The sequence below is a fragment of the Sciurus carolinensis genome, chromosome 7 (assembly GCF_902686445.1).
Source record: "Sciurus carolinensis chromosome 7, mSciCar1.2, whole genome shotgun sequence".
NCBI classification, from domain to species: domain Eukaryota; kingdom Metazoa; phylum Chordata; class Mammalia; order Rodentia; family Sciuridae; genus Sciurus; species Sciurus carolinensis.
The window spans coordinates 126111454-126126576 of NC_062219.1; the positions used below are offsets into that span (position 1 = coordinate 126111454).

At 35.6% G+C, this 15123-nt stretch overlaps 1 protein-coding gene and 1 pseudogene across 1 annotated transcript; one reads left to right on the plus strand and one right to left on the minus strand.

The window, feature by feature from the left end:
* Nucleotides 1–1848: 1848 nt before the first annotated feature.
* Nucleotides 1849–2781, minus strand: LOC124989369 (olfactory receptor 2G3-like). The gene has a single exon (XM_047559248.1). It carries the CDS (start codon nucleotides 2779–2781, stop codon nucleotides 1849–1851), a length of 933 nt encoding a protein of 310 aa, XP_047415204.1.
* A 979-nt stretch (nucleotides 2782–3760) lies between these two features.
* Nucleotides 3761–8886, plus strand: LOC124989370 (60S ribosomal protein L15-like; annotated as a pseudogene).
* Nucleotides 8887–15123: the final 6237 nt, after the last annotated feature.

The window sequence follows — 15123 nt, forward strand, 5'->3', positions numbered from 1 at the left end:
AGCTTTTCAGTTTTTTTGTTTTTTTTTTTTTTTTTTTGGAGCAAGATAGAGGATCTGAACTAGGGCAGTGGCAATGTGCATGTGATGGATGAAATGGGTTAAGTAAGACAACACTAGGGATAGTTTGGAGAAGAGTTTCCTCTGTCCGTGATGATAAGAGAAATTTAAATATAATGAGGATCTGCGTTCCAACTTTATGCTGAGTTAAGGAGCTACCAAAAAGGGAATAGTTGAGCATAGTCAAAGATTGTTGAAATAATACTCGAAAGTGACTCAAGATATAGAGAGATCATTAAATGGGTAAGGTCAATGAAGTTGTGAAGTTTGGAACAGTATAAGTGATGTAGAAGTAAATAATTATTGGGTGGTTGTTACTAATACATAAAAGATAGCTCTGAGCTAAACTCTATCCCAATCAGATTTACTTATCACAGTAGCCAAGTAAGTTAGGAACAATTGTTACCACTCTGTACAATTGAGGAAATAGTGAATTGGTATAGCATAGATATTAATTAAACACTATTATAGTTGATTAGTTTCATAGGACTGGACTTTGAACCCAAGCGCTCTGAATAAGCTTCACTAATAATAATTTTCAACAATATTCTTTGAGCAAAGATTCCATAGTCAAAATTGGTACTTGACTACAAATTGGTGTGGATACAAAGAGGTGTAAAGAGAGATTTTGATTGATTTTAGTGTTGCCAGTAAAAAACAAATGAATAAATTTAAAAATTTAAAGATCATTCAATATAAAATACAAAACAAACATAATGAAGCACTTGTTGGGAGTGATGGAGATTGTGTGGGAAGACTGGAGAATTCTGAGTACCATTCTATTTTTGAAAATATTTTAAATAATTGTTAAATTTACTCAGTATTTCCCAGTACCATGTCTTTTTGACACTTTGCATGAGTTAAGTTTGTTTAATCCTCACTGAACATGTCACAACTGATTGAGAAACACAAAGGCAAAGTAAAGAGCAGAAGGACATGAATGGCAAGTGAGTAAAACATACCTTCAAACCAAGGCAGTGTTGCTCCAGAGTCCACAGATTCAACAACCACAAGGACACTGGGGAAAACAAGAGTCTGTTAGAATTGAATGCAAGATTTTGCCAAGGACCTCGATCAAACTGAAACTGCATTACATGAATGTTAAGTATTCATTAAATTACTTAGTAATTATTTATAAATATTCAACAATTATTTTAATTATTATTTGGTAAAAGCCAGTAGTTTCTTTTTCATCCATAGTAGTTTAAGTAGATTCACAGTTCTGGTCACTGATGTCAAAAAACAACACTTTTTGAAGTTTGGTTTTGTTGTATTTTTTCTTGAAAGAACTGATACAATATCTACAAAATGTTTGCAATAATACTACAAGACAATTCTTCTACAAAGGGAATACTACAATAATTTATTCATGCTAATATATACTTATGAACTTTTCAAACAGTAAATATTATTTTAATACCCTGATCATGTTTGCAGGCATATATGTATGTGTATACATATATGTATGTGTATATATATATATATATATATATATGTGGTGAAAAATCTACAAAATCTTCAATTCTTACTATATACTTTAGCCTTTCAAATACATTTAATAAGGGAGTTTATGAAAATATTTATGACACACACATACGAGGTTCCATGAGCTACAGAAGTTGAATCTAAATGTTCTTGTGTGAGACAATGTGGGCCACACTGTATGTGAATGCAGCTAGAGAGAGAAGTCAGCCACACATGCACTACACATTAGGGAGTGGTTATTTAATATTATGTATGTCTCTTGAATAAGTTTCCAGCACAGAAAGTCACTGCTCCTAGCTTTTTCCATTAGAAATTTTGTTCTCTCCTCAGCAGTCTCCTCAGGGCTCCTTTCACATCCTTGTTCCTCAAGGTGTATATGAGGGGGTTGAGGGTGGGAGTCACAACTGTATAAAAGAGTGTGAGGAACATGCCCTGACTGTGGCCATAGGATCTCTGAGGTTGGATGTATATGACTGAGCTGGTCCCAAAATAAAGGGACACCACTAGGAGATGAGAGCCACAGGTCCCTAGAGCCTTGCGCCAAGCATGGGCCGACTTGATTTTTATCACAGCATGTGCGATGAATCCATAGGAGATGGATATCAATGCCATGGGAAGGAGGAGGAGAACTAATGTAGCCACAAAAAGTTGGACTTGGTTTGCATGGATGTCAACGCATGCTAGCTTGATCATGGCAGGCACCTCACACAGGAAGTGGTGGAGGCGACGGTGCCCACATCGAGGAAGCCTCAGGGTGATGGTACTTTGGATGAGAGTGTTTCCCACTCCGCTTAGCCAGGCTATTCCTGCCAAGGCCTTGCAGAATGATGGCATGACAGTAGTGTAGTTGAGAGGCCTGCAGACAGCTATGTAGCGGTCAAATGCCATGACAGTAAGGAGGACACACTCAGTGGAACCTAAGGAGAGGGACACGTAGAGTTGTAGGGCACAGCCGGTGGACGTGATGGTCTTGGCTGGTCCCCTCAGGTTCCACAACAGCTGGGGCACGATGCTGGTGGTGAAGGCAAGGTCAAGAAAGGAGAGATTAGTGAGGAAGAAGTACATAGGTGTGCGGAGTTTGGAGTCCAGGCAGGAGACCAGGATGATGGTTGTGTTGCCCACTAGGGTCAGAAGATAGGATATCAAAACTACCACAAAAAGGATGATTTCCAACTGGGGCTGGTCTGAGAATCCAAGCAAGATAAAACCTCCTCCAGAGGTTTCATTGTTTTCTTCCATCCGTCTTCTAAGGTAAAAGAGAAAACTGGGTATTAGGAATTCAATCTAGGGAAGTATCCTTATTACTATTTACCTACTATATTTGAAATAAACTCTTAGATAAGGTTTTTAACCAGTGCAATTACTCAAAGAAGAAACCATATGATTATTACAAAGACATTCATAAATGCAAAGTCATTTTTGTATCATTTTTTGTCACAATGAATATTTGACAACTCCTCTTTTTTTCATGAACTGTCTCTTCCTTCACCCTAATTGTTAAAAGCTATTATTTAAAGACGATCTACTTAGGAAAAGCTTCCATTTGGTCACAGTGACAAAAATCTGACTAACACACTACTCAAACCTGATAACAACAACTTAAAGGAAGAAAAATTTACTTTGAGCTTACAGTTTCAGAAGTTCAGTTCATGGTCAGCTGACTCCATGGTTCTAGGCTTGAGGGCAGGTGGAGCATCATGGTAGAAGGTCAATGACAGAGGAGAGTTGCTACCTTATGGTGCAGGAAGACAGAGAGGAGCCAGGGGAACCAGACATAATCCTCAAGGGTATATCCCCAATGATCCACCTCCAGCCACACTCCACCTGCCCACAGTTACCACACAGTACAGTAGACCTTTCGACTGATTAATTCATCAAATGGATCAGGCTACAGTTCTCACAATCTAATCATATCACCTTTGAACATTCCTGCCTTGTCATAGGAGATTTTGGGAGACTCTTCATATCCAAACCATAACAGTGGTTATTATGTGGGAGGAAAGTAGCACGTGGATGCTGAAACTAATCTAAAATGACCATTGAATGGATTTTTAGTGATCATTGTTCACAGTAATAGAAATTAAACTGCAAAAAATAGGATTAACAGTAGAGAATTTGGTCAGGAAAATAAATGGAATGTATTTTGTGTCTTTTTTGGCTCACAGACAAGGTAAATTATGATGATGTTTCTTACATTTAATTATCTGATCAGAATGATATGGGGTTAGACCCAGGTAAGTTCCAATATAGAGGGAAACCAAGTAATGCTGTGTTTTCTTTAACAACATGCTTAGGAGTACTTACATAAAATCATTTATCTCTTAATGTTATGGAAAAAACATAGGATATATATATATATATATATATACACACACACACACACACACACACACACACACAAATGAAAATACACAGGTACACAATCTCAGATGTGCACACATTTGTTGAGATAGATAACCTTGAGATGTTTGTGATAAAAATAAGGGGAAAACTGTAACCAATTCGTTTAAAGGCAAGATGTCAGCATTTAAAAAATCATAAGAAGGCAAATCATATCTTTTTTATCTCAGTTTACATTGCTCTGTTTAAGAAAATAAAAGGAGATTGGATCATAGTACATTCCCCCTGCCTCCTCACTTACTATTTTTGTGATGTTATCACCTGTGCTCCCAAATTTTCTGCTCTGGTGATAGTGTCTTCTTGAATCATTTACTTTCAGCAATAATAAAGCTTTGCTTTTTTGTTTTATTCAGACATGTTTATATTCAAACAGTAAAATTGTTTCAGGAATAGGGGGAAATAATGTCTTAATGGTTTAAATTCTGGAGCTAAATGATTGCATATGGATAGCTAATAATGAATTCTACTCAGAAAGCCTGAATATTATGCTATAGAGATTCCCACATTCTGTATATTGCTAATACTGCTTAACATAAAATGGTAGTTTTTCTCAGACTGGTGTGCTTTTAGTTTTAGTCACTAAAGTAACTAAAATAGTCTAAACAAATAGATCTAATGCAGGCATAAATTATTCCCATTTCCTTGAGAAAACACAATGTACATACTTTTAAAACTTTAGTATCATCTTTAGTATCATAAATCAAGGAATTACCAATTTTCTAATATTCTAAAATCACATAATTTGATAGGATGTTAGGTTTAGAAACATCTTTAGAAATAAAATTTTGATTTGTTTCCTTTTGTAAAAATTCAAATGCAGAATCCAGCATGTAAAACATCTGTTGAAATTAATACAGGAATTCAAAAGTGATGCTAACATCCATTGAATTTACAACTACATTATGTAAATATTAAAGATCATGTTTGTTTGTGTAATTCATATCCCACATTATTTACAGTAAATTTGTTTTTACAGCTTTACTGAAGTACTATTGAGAAATAAAAATTGAATATACTCAAAATGTACATGATGTTTGATACATGTATACATTGTGATATAATTACCACCAAGCAGCAATTTAATTTTAATTTTACATAGGGAAATATTAGGTTATGTGCTTATGCGTCTACAAGAATATTAAGTAAAATAAAAATCATCTATTTATTCATCTCACACCTTCCTATTACAATACTCAAAAATATTGTTAAAACATTTGGATTTTAAGTAATATTTCAAGAAGAATTTTCCACTTCTACCCATCACTTACTCTGATATTTATTCTGATTAGGTTGAAGAATAAATATTCTATCCAATCTCTTGAGAACTTGCTCATACCTCTGAAAATGAAGTAAGAATTTGCTTTCTCCACAGTTCAAGTCTGACTTGAAACTTTAATGGAGTCATTGAACAGGACCTAGGAAGAGGAGGGATCAGAAGAGTGTGTGTGAGTGTGTGTGTGTGCATGTATGTGTGTGTGTGCATGTATGTGTGTGTGTGTGTGTGTTTTCAAACCAAAACATAATTGTAAAACCCTATCTTTTCACATCTTACATATGAATAAACACTATCAAGTACCATTTGGAAAACAATTGTCCAGAGAAAAATCCTATCTCTTTGGCAAAAAGATCAAGAACTTTATTCTTTGCAAGCCTTTTCTGATTATTCTTATTGAATGAACACAATTATTTTTAGTGAATATGCAGAAGGAGCAACACTGGCTCAATTCTTGGTGCTGATTAGTGTGACTGGAGGCAGCTCAGAGTGAGAAAGACAAGGCCATACGAGATATTAGAGGGTTACTTACGTCCTTTAGTTCTTCTCTCTCTGTCTCCCTTTCACATTTATCGGCATGTAGAGAATATCACTGGTGATATGACTTTGGAATAACAGGGTTTCTCTCCTGGAGTCCTGGAGTGAATATCACTGCCCAATACCCAGGTGAGACTAAATATGGCTTGAGTAATGTTCCCTGGAGAAACTCAGAGTAAAATAAAAGAAAAATACATGGGATATGGATTCTCTCAAGACCTTGGGGTTCTGTATTTCCAAATTTCTAATTATCATGGAGTTGATTAGTGTCCAGAACTTTGCTCTCTCAAGAGAGACACATAAAGGAAGGCATTTCTCAACAGAACATTTTTTGGTTTTCCTGACAGACCATATCATATTCTCTTACCCATATTCAGACCTCACAATTGTATAAGCTCTTCAGTTCATTGCTATGGGTGCTGTGGGCAAAGTCCATGTCATTGCTATCGGAAGTTAACTACATAATTGGGTAAATGAGCCTGATCTCCTTTGTAGCCAGTTACTTTCATTAACAAGTGTATTCAGTATCAGAAAATATTAACCATAACATCAGTGCCTCAATAACATTCCATTATAAGGGTATACCAAATTATTTGACTAAATTCCACATTTATAGTCATTAGATTTGTTTATTTTTACTGCACATTATAAATTGTTGAAATAAAATATTTCTTACACTTAATTATAAGAAATCATTGTATATTTAATAAGGAAATTTCTTATACTTAATTATAAGAAATCATTGTATATTTAATAAGGAAATTCATGTGTTATCTGCCTTAAGAAAACTTTGCAAATCCCAACTTTATGCAATTGTTTATGCAGTATTATTTGTCTTAATTTTATACCTATTCATTGATACTTTTTGTTCAAAGTGAAATCTTTAATTCTCTCATGTATATTTTTGTTACACTGGAAAGTAAGAAACCTAATATTGTCATTATTTTGGTGGATCATAATTTGATCCACTAAATAATATATTTCCTCACTAATTTAAAATGCTAGTTGTATGGCATGTTATTTCAGATATTTGTATTTTTATTACAAAGCTTATGAAAGTTTTCAGTATATATTTTCCATGGATATATCCATTGATTACATCTATTCATACAAATTTTATATTAGTTTTGTTACTATTGCCTTTTTATGATTTGATTCTTTTGGGGGAAGGTAATTGGGATTAAACTCAGGGGCCCTTAATCACTGGGTCACATTCCCAGCCTTTTAAAATATTTTATTTAAACTCAGGGTCTTGCTGAGTTGCTTAGGGCCTTTCTACGTTACTGAGGTTGGCTTTGAACTCAAGCTCCTCCTGCCTCAGATGCTGGGATCACAGGCTGCCACCATGCCCAGCATTATGATTTAATTTCACATGACTTCTAACATATATATAAGTCCGCTTTTCAGTATTCTTTACTGTTTTAAAACTACTTGGAAGAATTTCATTGGTATTTTGATGGGGATTGCATTGAATCTGTGTAATGATAGTGGTCATACAACCATTTGACAATATTAATTTTGCCCATCTAAGAACATAGGTGGTCTTTCCAAAATCATCTAAGAGCTTCCTCAATTTCTTTCTTTGAATTTTTTTTCTTTTTGAGGTTATAAGAAAGCTATCATTTTTTTATGTTGATCTTGTATCCTGACACTTTGTTATATGGGGGAATTAAATTTTAAAAAGGAGTATGAGAGGTTGATCAAGAATAAAAATATGATAAGACAACATAAAGTAAGAGAATATCTTTGCATTCATTATTTTTATGTGTCACACACATTAAAGTATGATTTGTATTTCTCCCTTCAAGGTCTTAAAACTTCCGAATGAAAATTAGGAATCTATTAACATGATTAAAATGAACCTCACTATTAGGTATAACTATAATGCACTAATAAAAATGTTTAGAAAGGAATTTCATTTAAAATAGCAATTAAAAGATAAAAACATAGAAATGAATATAACAAATATTTAGGTTGACTATGGTAATTATTCAACTTAATTATTGAAAATTTGAGTGCATGAAAAAGTTTTTTATATGAAGTTTCAAAACACCAACAAAATTTTCTATAATGTCACATAATTGTATAATTTTCTCTGGAATTAAATGTCAGTCAGGAAAAGATTTCAAGGAGAGGAGTAGCACAGGAACTGATGTGGAAGAAAATGTTCATGCCATAAAGTCACAACCATTTTAAAGCTAGAATATTTTAAATACTATTGTGGGTTTTTAAAACAATTTATAACAGATTTTATTACCCAGGGAAATTAAAAGCAAATTATTAATATTTCAGAACTTCTCAATACATTAATGGTGGTAACACTCATTTACTGTTGAACACTTTCACTATTTTAAAGTGCCTTTAGAAGTAATCTATTTTTTGAAATTTACCCTTATTTGAGGAACCAGCTTTATATATCCATGTACATTTATTCCTTTTTGATATACTCACAAAGTAGTAACCTAACATGAAACTTTTTTTGAGAACTATAAAGCCTTTCCATCCGGCGGCAGCCATCAGGTGAGCCAGGAAGGGTGCACACTGTACATCCAGGAGCTGTGGAGGAAGAAGCTATGGGATGTGATGCGCTTTTTTTTGAGAGTCCACTGCTGGCAGCACCGCCAGCTCTCTGAACTCCACAGGGCTCCGCCTCCCACCCGCAGACGAGTGCAAGGCCAAGGGAGGTTATGTCATAAACAGGATTCGTGTGCGCTGTGGTGACCCCACACGCGCAGTTCCTCAGGGTGCGACATATGGCAAGCCTGTCCATCATGGTTTTTAACCAGCTAAAGTTTGCTCGAAGCCTTCAGTCTGTTGCGGAGGAGCGAGCTGGACGCCATTGTGGGGCTTTGAGAGTCCTGAATTCTTACAGGGTTGGTGAAGATTCCACACACAAATTCTTTGAGTTTATCCTCATTGATCCATTCCATAAAGCTCACAGAAGAAATCCTTACACCCAGTGGATCACCAGACCAGTTCACAAGCACAGGGAGATGCGTGGCCTAACATCTGCATGAGAGTCGTGGCCTTGGAAAGGGCCACACGTTCCACCACACCGTGGGTAGTTCTCGCCCTGCAGCTTGGAGAAGGCACAACACTCTCTAGCTCCACCATTACCACTAATGCAAGTATGATGTTTGTAAAGTTCATACCTAATGAACAATTTAGGACAGTCATGCCTGCTTAAGGGTGTTATTTGTCTGTTAAAACTAGTCTGCAGATTATTTCATAAATGCTTTGTCAAATTATGGAAGTTAAAGTGCAATAATGTTTTAAGATAATAAGTGATGGTGTATCTTATTTCTAATAAGATAAACTTTCTGTCTCGCTTTATCCAATTAGTGTTTAAAATATGTTATGTGGTATAAAATGTGTCAAATAAATTCTTTAAAAGAGGAGTGCTGGAAACAGCTTGGTAAATTTGTTTTGGTGCATGTGACAAAACCTACAACTTCATTGGGATAATGTAATGTTCCAGTAGCTTACGTAAAAGTGGTTGGGGTTTGTTGGAGTGTGGCAGTATAAACTTTTAAAGATTGGATTTTGCTTAAGTTGCAGGGAGGAAATCCTAACTCACATGGTCATATGCATTCAACTTTAAAGCACACATTTTAAAATTTAACCCAGTGTTTGATTTGTAAAATTGCTGCTTCTGAAAGGGGAAAAAAAATCCCCAAATGCTGCCTATTTTCAGAAGAACAAACTTGTTGGAAGAGGTTTCTCTTACAAATTAAAAGTCTAGGCTTAACAAAATTGCTAAAGTCTCCACAGTATCCTATACGTTCACATCAAGTGTGAATACTGTTTTAACCATGTGGCTCCAAGGAATCCAGCATTTTGAATTTGTTGCAACAGTAACCTGTGGCAGGTATGCCAGTGTATTTTTGAAACTGATGGGATTGAGTGTTCATTCTTTACCTCAAGATGTGTAAGTTAATAACATGCTAGGGTGTGTAGCTGGTGAACCAGTGGCTTTTTGCTAAGTATTTACAAGATTAGAAAAAGTTCTGAGTCCTGATCAAGATTTTAAAGTACTTAATGCCAGTTTGCAACCACTATGAATCCTCAAGCCACATGGGCAAATGTATGATTGGTCATTTAAAAGTACTTGCTCAGTCAAGTTACCTTGGGCAACTCCCATAAGACTACTAAAGACGTGAGTTGATATCAACTTTATGTTGTGTGGCTATTTTTCTCATCCTTGGTCAACCCTCCAAATATTAACATTCCATGGAGTTGGTCATCAATTAAGTATGTTACCACATTGTTTCATTTCTATTAATATTATCCAGTAGACTAGGCTGCTGTTTGGCATAGTGAAGTTGAACATGGAGGAGGAATTGCCCTTACTCTTTAAATTCTGGGTTTACTGACTTAACAGGTGTTTCAAATTTAAAGTCTTAATTGATATCCTCCCTGAACTGTTTTTTTTTCTCCAGCAATTTCTATAGTCAGTTAATTGATTTCCAGGAAAAAATCCAGCAGGCTCATAAAAACTTGAGAATTAAATTCCTTTCTACCCAACAAAAGAAAAAAATCCATACATTTTGATTGTGTGTAAAGTTGTTCAACTAAAGGAATAAATGACTATTATGCAGAAATAAATAAATAAATAAAACTACATAAATTGTAATTGTTTCCTTTTTTGTATTTGTGTGATATTAAGGTGATGCTGGATTCATACAATGTTTTTAGAATTATTCTCCCTATCTCTATTTTTTAGAGGAGTTTAAGAAGTTTTGGGGACAATTCTTTGATTACTTTGTAGAATTCAGCCACAAAGCATCTGGTCCTGATTTTTTTGGTTGGAAGTTTTTAAAATTACATTTTCATTTTCTTTATTTGTTATTGGTCTAATCAAGTTTTCTATTTCTTCCCAATGCAATCATTTTTAATTTTTAAAATTTTTACAGACTTTATTTTGATTAATTGTACACAAATGGGGTACAACTTTTTGTTTCTATGACTGTGCACATCCTGTAATTAGACATATACATAGGTTAATGATGTCTGTTTCATTCCACCATCTTTCATACCCCAACTCCACCTCCCTCTCATTTCCCTCAACAAAATCTAAAGTTCCTCCATTCTTCTCTCACCCCTACCCCTCCAACTCCATTATTTATCATCATCCAAATATCAGAGAAAACATTCAGCCTTCGGTTTTTTTGGGATTGATTTATTTTACCTAGCATGATAGTCCTCAATTCCATCCATTTATTTGTAAATGCCATAATATTGTTCTACTTTATGACTGAATAATATTCCATTGTGTTTATATACCACAGTGTCTTTATCCATTCATCTGTTGAAGGGCATCTAGGTTGGTTCCACAATCTAGATATTGTGAATTGAGCTGCTGTAAAGATTGATGTGACTGCATTACTGTAGTATGCTAATTTTAAGTCTTTTGGGTATAAACCGAGGAGTGGTAAAACTGGGTCAAAAGGTGGATCCACTCCAAGGTTTCTGAGGATTCTCCACACTGTATTCCAGAGTGGCTGCACTAATTTGCAACTCCACCAGCAGTGTAAAAGTGTGCCTTTTCCCCCACATCCACGCCAACATCTATTACTGTTTGTAACAACCATTCTAATTAGAGTAAGATGAAGTCCTAGGGTGGTTTTAATTTGCATTTCTCTAATTACTAGAGATGTTGAACACTTTTTCATATATTTATTAATTGCCTGTAAAGTGTCTGTCCAGTTCCTTGGCCCATTTATTGATTGGGTTCTTTGTATTTTTGGTATAAAGTTCGGTAAGTCTTTTATAAATTTTGGAGATTAATGCTGTATCTGAAGTGTGTGTGGAAAAGATTTTCTCCCACTCTGTAAGTTCACTTTTCACATTATTGATTATATCCTTTGCTGAGAAAAAGCTTTTTATTCTGAGTCCATCCCATTTATTGATTCTTGCTTTGATTTCTTGTTCTTTTGGAGTCTTGTTAAGGAAGTCTGATCCTAAGCCAACATATGAAGATTTGGTTCTACTTTGTCTTCTATTAGATGTAGGGTCTCTGGTCTAATTCCTAAGTTCTTGATTCATTTTGAGTTGAGTTTCGTGCATGGTGAGAGGTAGAGGTTTAATTTCATTTTACTGAATATGGATTTCAGGTTTTCCCAGCACCTTTTGTTCAACAGGCTATCTTTTCTCCATTGTATTGTTTTGGCTCCTTTGTCTAGTATAAGAAAACTGTATTTATGTGGGTTCATCTGTCTCTTCTGTACCATTGGTCTTCCTGTTTATTTTGGTGTCAATACTATGCCATTTTTGTTGTTATTGCTCTGTAGTATAGTTTAAGGTCTGGTATTGTGATACCTCCTGCTTGACACTTTCTGCTCAGGATTGCTTTGGCTATTCGAGGTCTCTTATTCTTCCAGATGAAGTTCGTGATTGCTTTCTCTATTTCTATGAGGAATGTCATTGGAATTTTAATTGGAATTTCATTGAATCTGCATAGCGCCTTTGGTAGAATGGTCATTTCGACAAGATTAATTCTGCCTATACAAGAACATAGAAGATTTTTCCATCTTCTAAGGTTTTCCTCAATTTCTTTAGTGTTCTGTAGTTTTCATTGTAGAGGTCTTTCACCTCTTTTGTTAGATTGATTCCCAAGTATTTTATTTTTTTGAGGCTATTGTGAATGGAGTGGTTTTCCTAATTTCTCTTTCAGAGTATTCATCACTTTTGAATAGAATAGCATTAGGTTTATGAATATTGATTTTATATCCTGCTACTTTGCTGAATTCATTTATTAGGTCTAGAAGTTTTCTGGTGGAGTTTTTTGGATCCTCTAAGTAGAGAATCATGTCATCAGCAAATAGTGATAGTTTGAGTTCTTCTTTTTCCTGTTCATATCCATTTAATGTCTTTGGTCTGTCTAATTGCTCTGGCTAGTATTTCAAGGATGATGTTGAATTGAAGCAGTGAAAGAGGGCAACCCTATCGTGTTCCAGTTTTTAGAGGGAATGCTTTCAGTTCTTCTCCATTAAGAATGATGGTTGGCCATGGGCTTAGTATAGATAGCCTTTACATTGTTGAGGAATGTTCCTACACTCCCTATTTTTTCTAGAGTTTTAGTGCTGTATTTTATCAAACACTTTCTTAGCACCTATTGAAATGATCATATGATTCTTAACTTTAAGTCTATTGATGTGATGAATTACATTTATTGATTTCCAGATGTTGAACCAAACTTGCATCCCTGGGATAAACCCCACTTGATCAGGTGCACTATCTTCTTAATATGTTTTGTACGTGATTTGCAAGAATTTTGTTAAGGCTCAGAATCCATCTGGTCCTGGACTTTTCTTGGTTGGTAGACTTTTGATGACTTCTTCTATTTTGGTGCTAGAAATTTATCTGTTTAAATTGTGTATGTCTTCCTGATTCAGTTTTGGAGGATCATATGTCTCTAAATATTTGTCAATATCTTTGATATTTTATATTTTGTTGGAGTGTAGATTTTTAAAGTAGCGTCTCATTATGTTATGTATTTCACTGATGTCTGTTGTGATCTTTCCTTTTTCATCACGAATTCTAGTAATTTGAGTTTTCTCTCTCCTTTTCTTCATTAGTGTGGCTAATGGTTTATCAATTTTGTTTCCTTTTTCAAAGAACTAACTTTTTGTTTTGTCAATTTTTTGAACTGATGCTCTTATTTCAATTTCTTGATTTCAGCTCTGATTTTAATTATTTACTGTCGCCTACTATTTTTGGTGTTGATCTGTTCTTCTTCTAGGGCTTTGAGATGTAATGTTAGGTCATTTAGTTGTTGACGTTTTATTTTTTTTATTATATGCACTCAATGCAATGAACTTTTCTCTTAGTATTGCTTTCAGAGTGTCCCAGAGATTTTGATATATTGTGTTGTTTTTCTCATTTACCTCTAAGAAGTTGTTTATTTCCTCCCTGCTGTCTTCTGTTATCATTGCATCATTCAATAGCATATTATTTAGTATCCAGGTATAGGAGTAATTTGGTTTTTTATTTTATTATTGATTTCTAATTGAATTCTATTATGGTCTGTAAAGATAGAGGGAGCCTACACCTGTGTAAACACAGGGCTCTGTGTAAACACAGGCACTTCCCAAACTGCCCTCAACCCCTCGTAAAAGTGGCAAAGAATTTTTGTCTCGTATCTTATCTGTGAAGGCCAGGGGGCTGACCCAAGAGCAAACCTTGCTAATGACAACTCTCCTCTCAGAGGTCAGGGTGACCCAGAACTTAAGATAATGTGCTAACCAATTAGAAAGAACACTGTATAACTGCTTGCCTTTCATTATATAAACCCTGCTAAACAAGGGCTCAGGGCCTCTTAATGTCACCGGTTTCTGAGTGCGCGGAGGACCAGGCTCGAGCTTGCTAATAAACCACTCTTTGTTGCTTGAATTGATCGTGGTCTCTGGTGGTCTTTGTGGGGTCTCGAGCCTCTGGGCACAACATATGGGGGCTTGCCCGGGATGCCCCAAGCCACCCAGACACCTGATCATAGAGTCATAAGTGACACCTTCGGCCAGTGAGTAAGGCATTGCCGCATTTTTTGTGGTCTGGATCGCCTGCAGGTTCTGGTTCTGGGCTGGCAAAGTCCTGGCGGACCCGCTATAGGACCCCAGCAGGGTCTTGGGAGATGTCCCCTCGACCCGTCGGGCGGCTTTTTGTCGCATCTGGCAACCTTTGTGTTGCATCTGGGCACCTCTTTGTCATCATCAGAAATTGTTTGTTCTTGTCGACAAAATACCAACTAGCCAATTTTGATTTAGCACGCTGTATGTCTGTCTGTTTGTGTATTGTACCATATGGTCTTTACTCTTGTCTCATATTAAATTCTTTATTGTGTTAATCCAATTTTAGGCTTAGGAATACTCATTGCAGGGTACTTTACAGTCCTTCTCCTTGTTCCTGAGAGATTTGTTTACTCCAATTCCCCTAGGCAGAGAGCTCAGCAGCTCCATTCCTCAAAAGTAGTGAGAAATAATGTTTTGTGATTTTCTGCATTCAAACCTAACCTGATTTCTCTACCAGAAAAAAAAAAGAGGTTAAGAAGTCCTGGGTAGTCCCCTCCTCCCCCCTACCTGGCCTTGCTGAAGCCTGCATTGGAATGTAGAGTGCAGCAGGTTTCAGCAGGAGTGGGGAGGAGGGGGCAGTGAACTGAAGAAAAAAAAAAAAAGGTGTCCGTTTTAAACTTCTGGGCTGCTACACAGAACTAACTCATTTCCTAGGATTCTTGTTTTGTTTTGTTTTTATTTAATGCTGTATTTTTGAGCTCATAATTTTGATCCTACATACCTAGGTTAATGATTTTTTCTGTTTGATCAGTTCTATTTTTATCCAACTCTAGAGTTATTTTTGAACATCTGTTACATTGCAAT

Bases quoted from the DNA above. Each gene is read 5' to 3' on its own strand.
- LOC124989369 (XM_047559248.1), bottom strand. From the start codon at position 2,781: ATGGAAGAAAACAATGAAACCTCTGGAGGAGGTTTTATCTTGCTTGGA.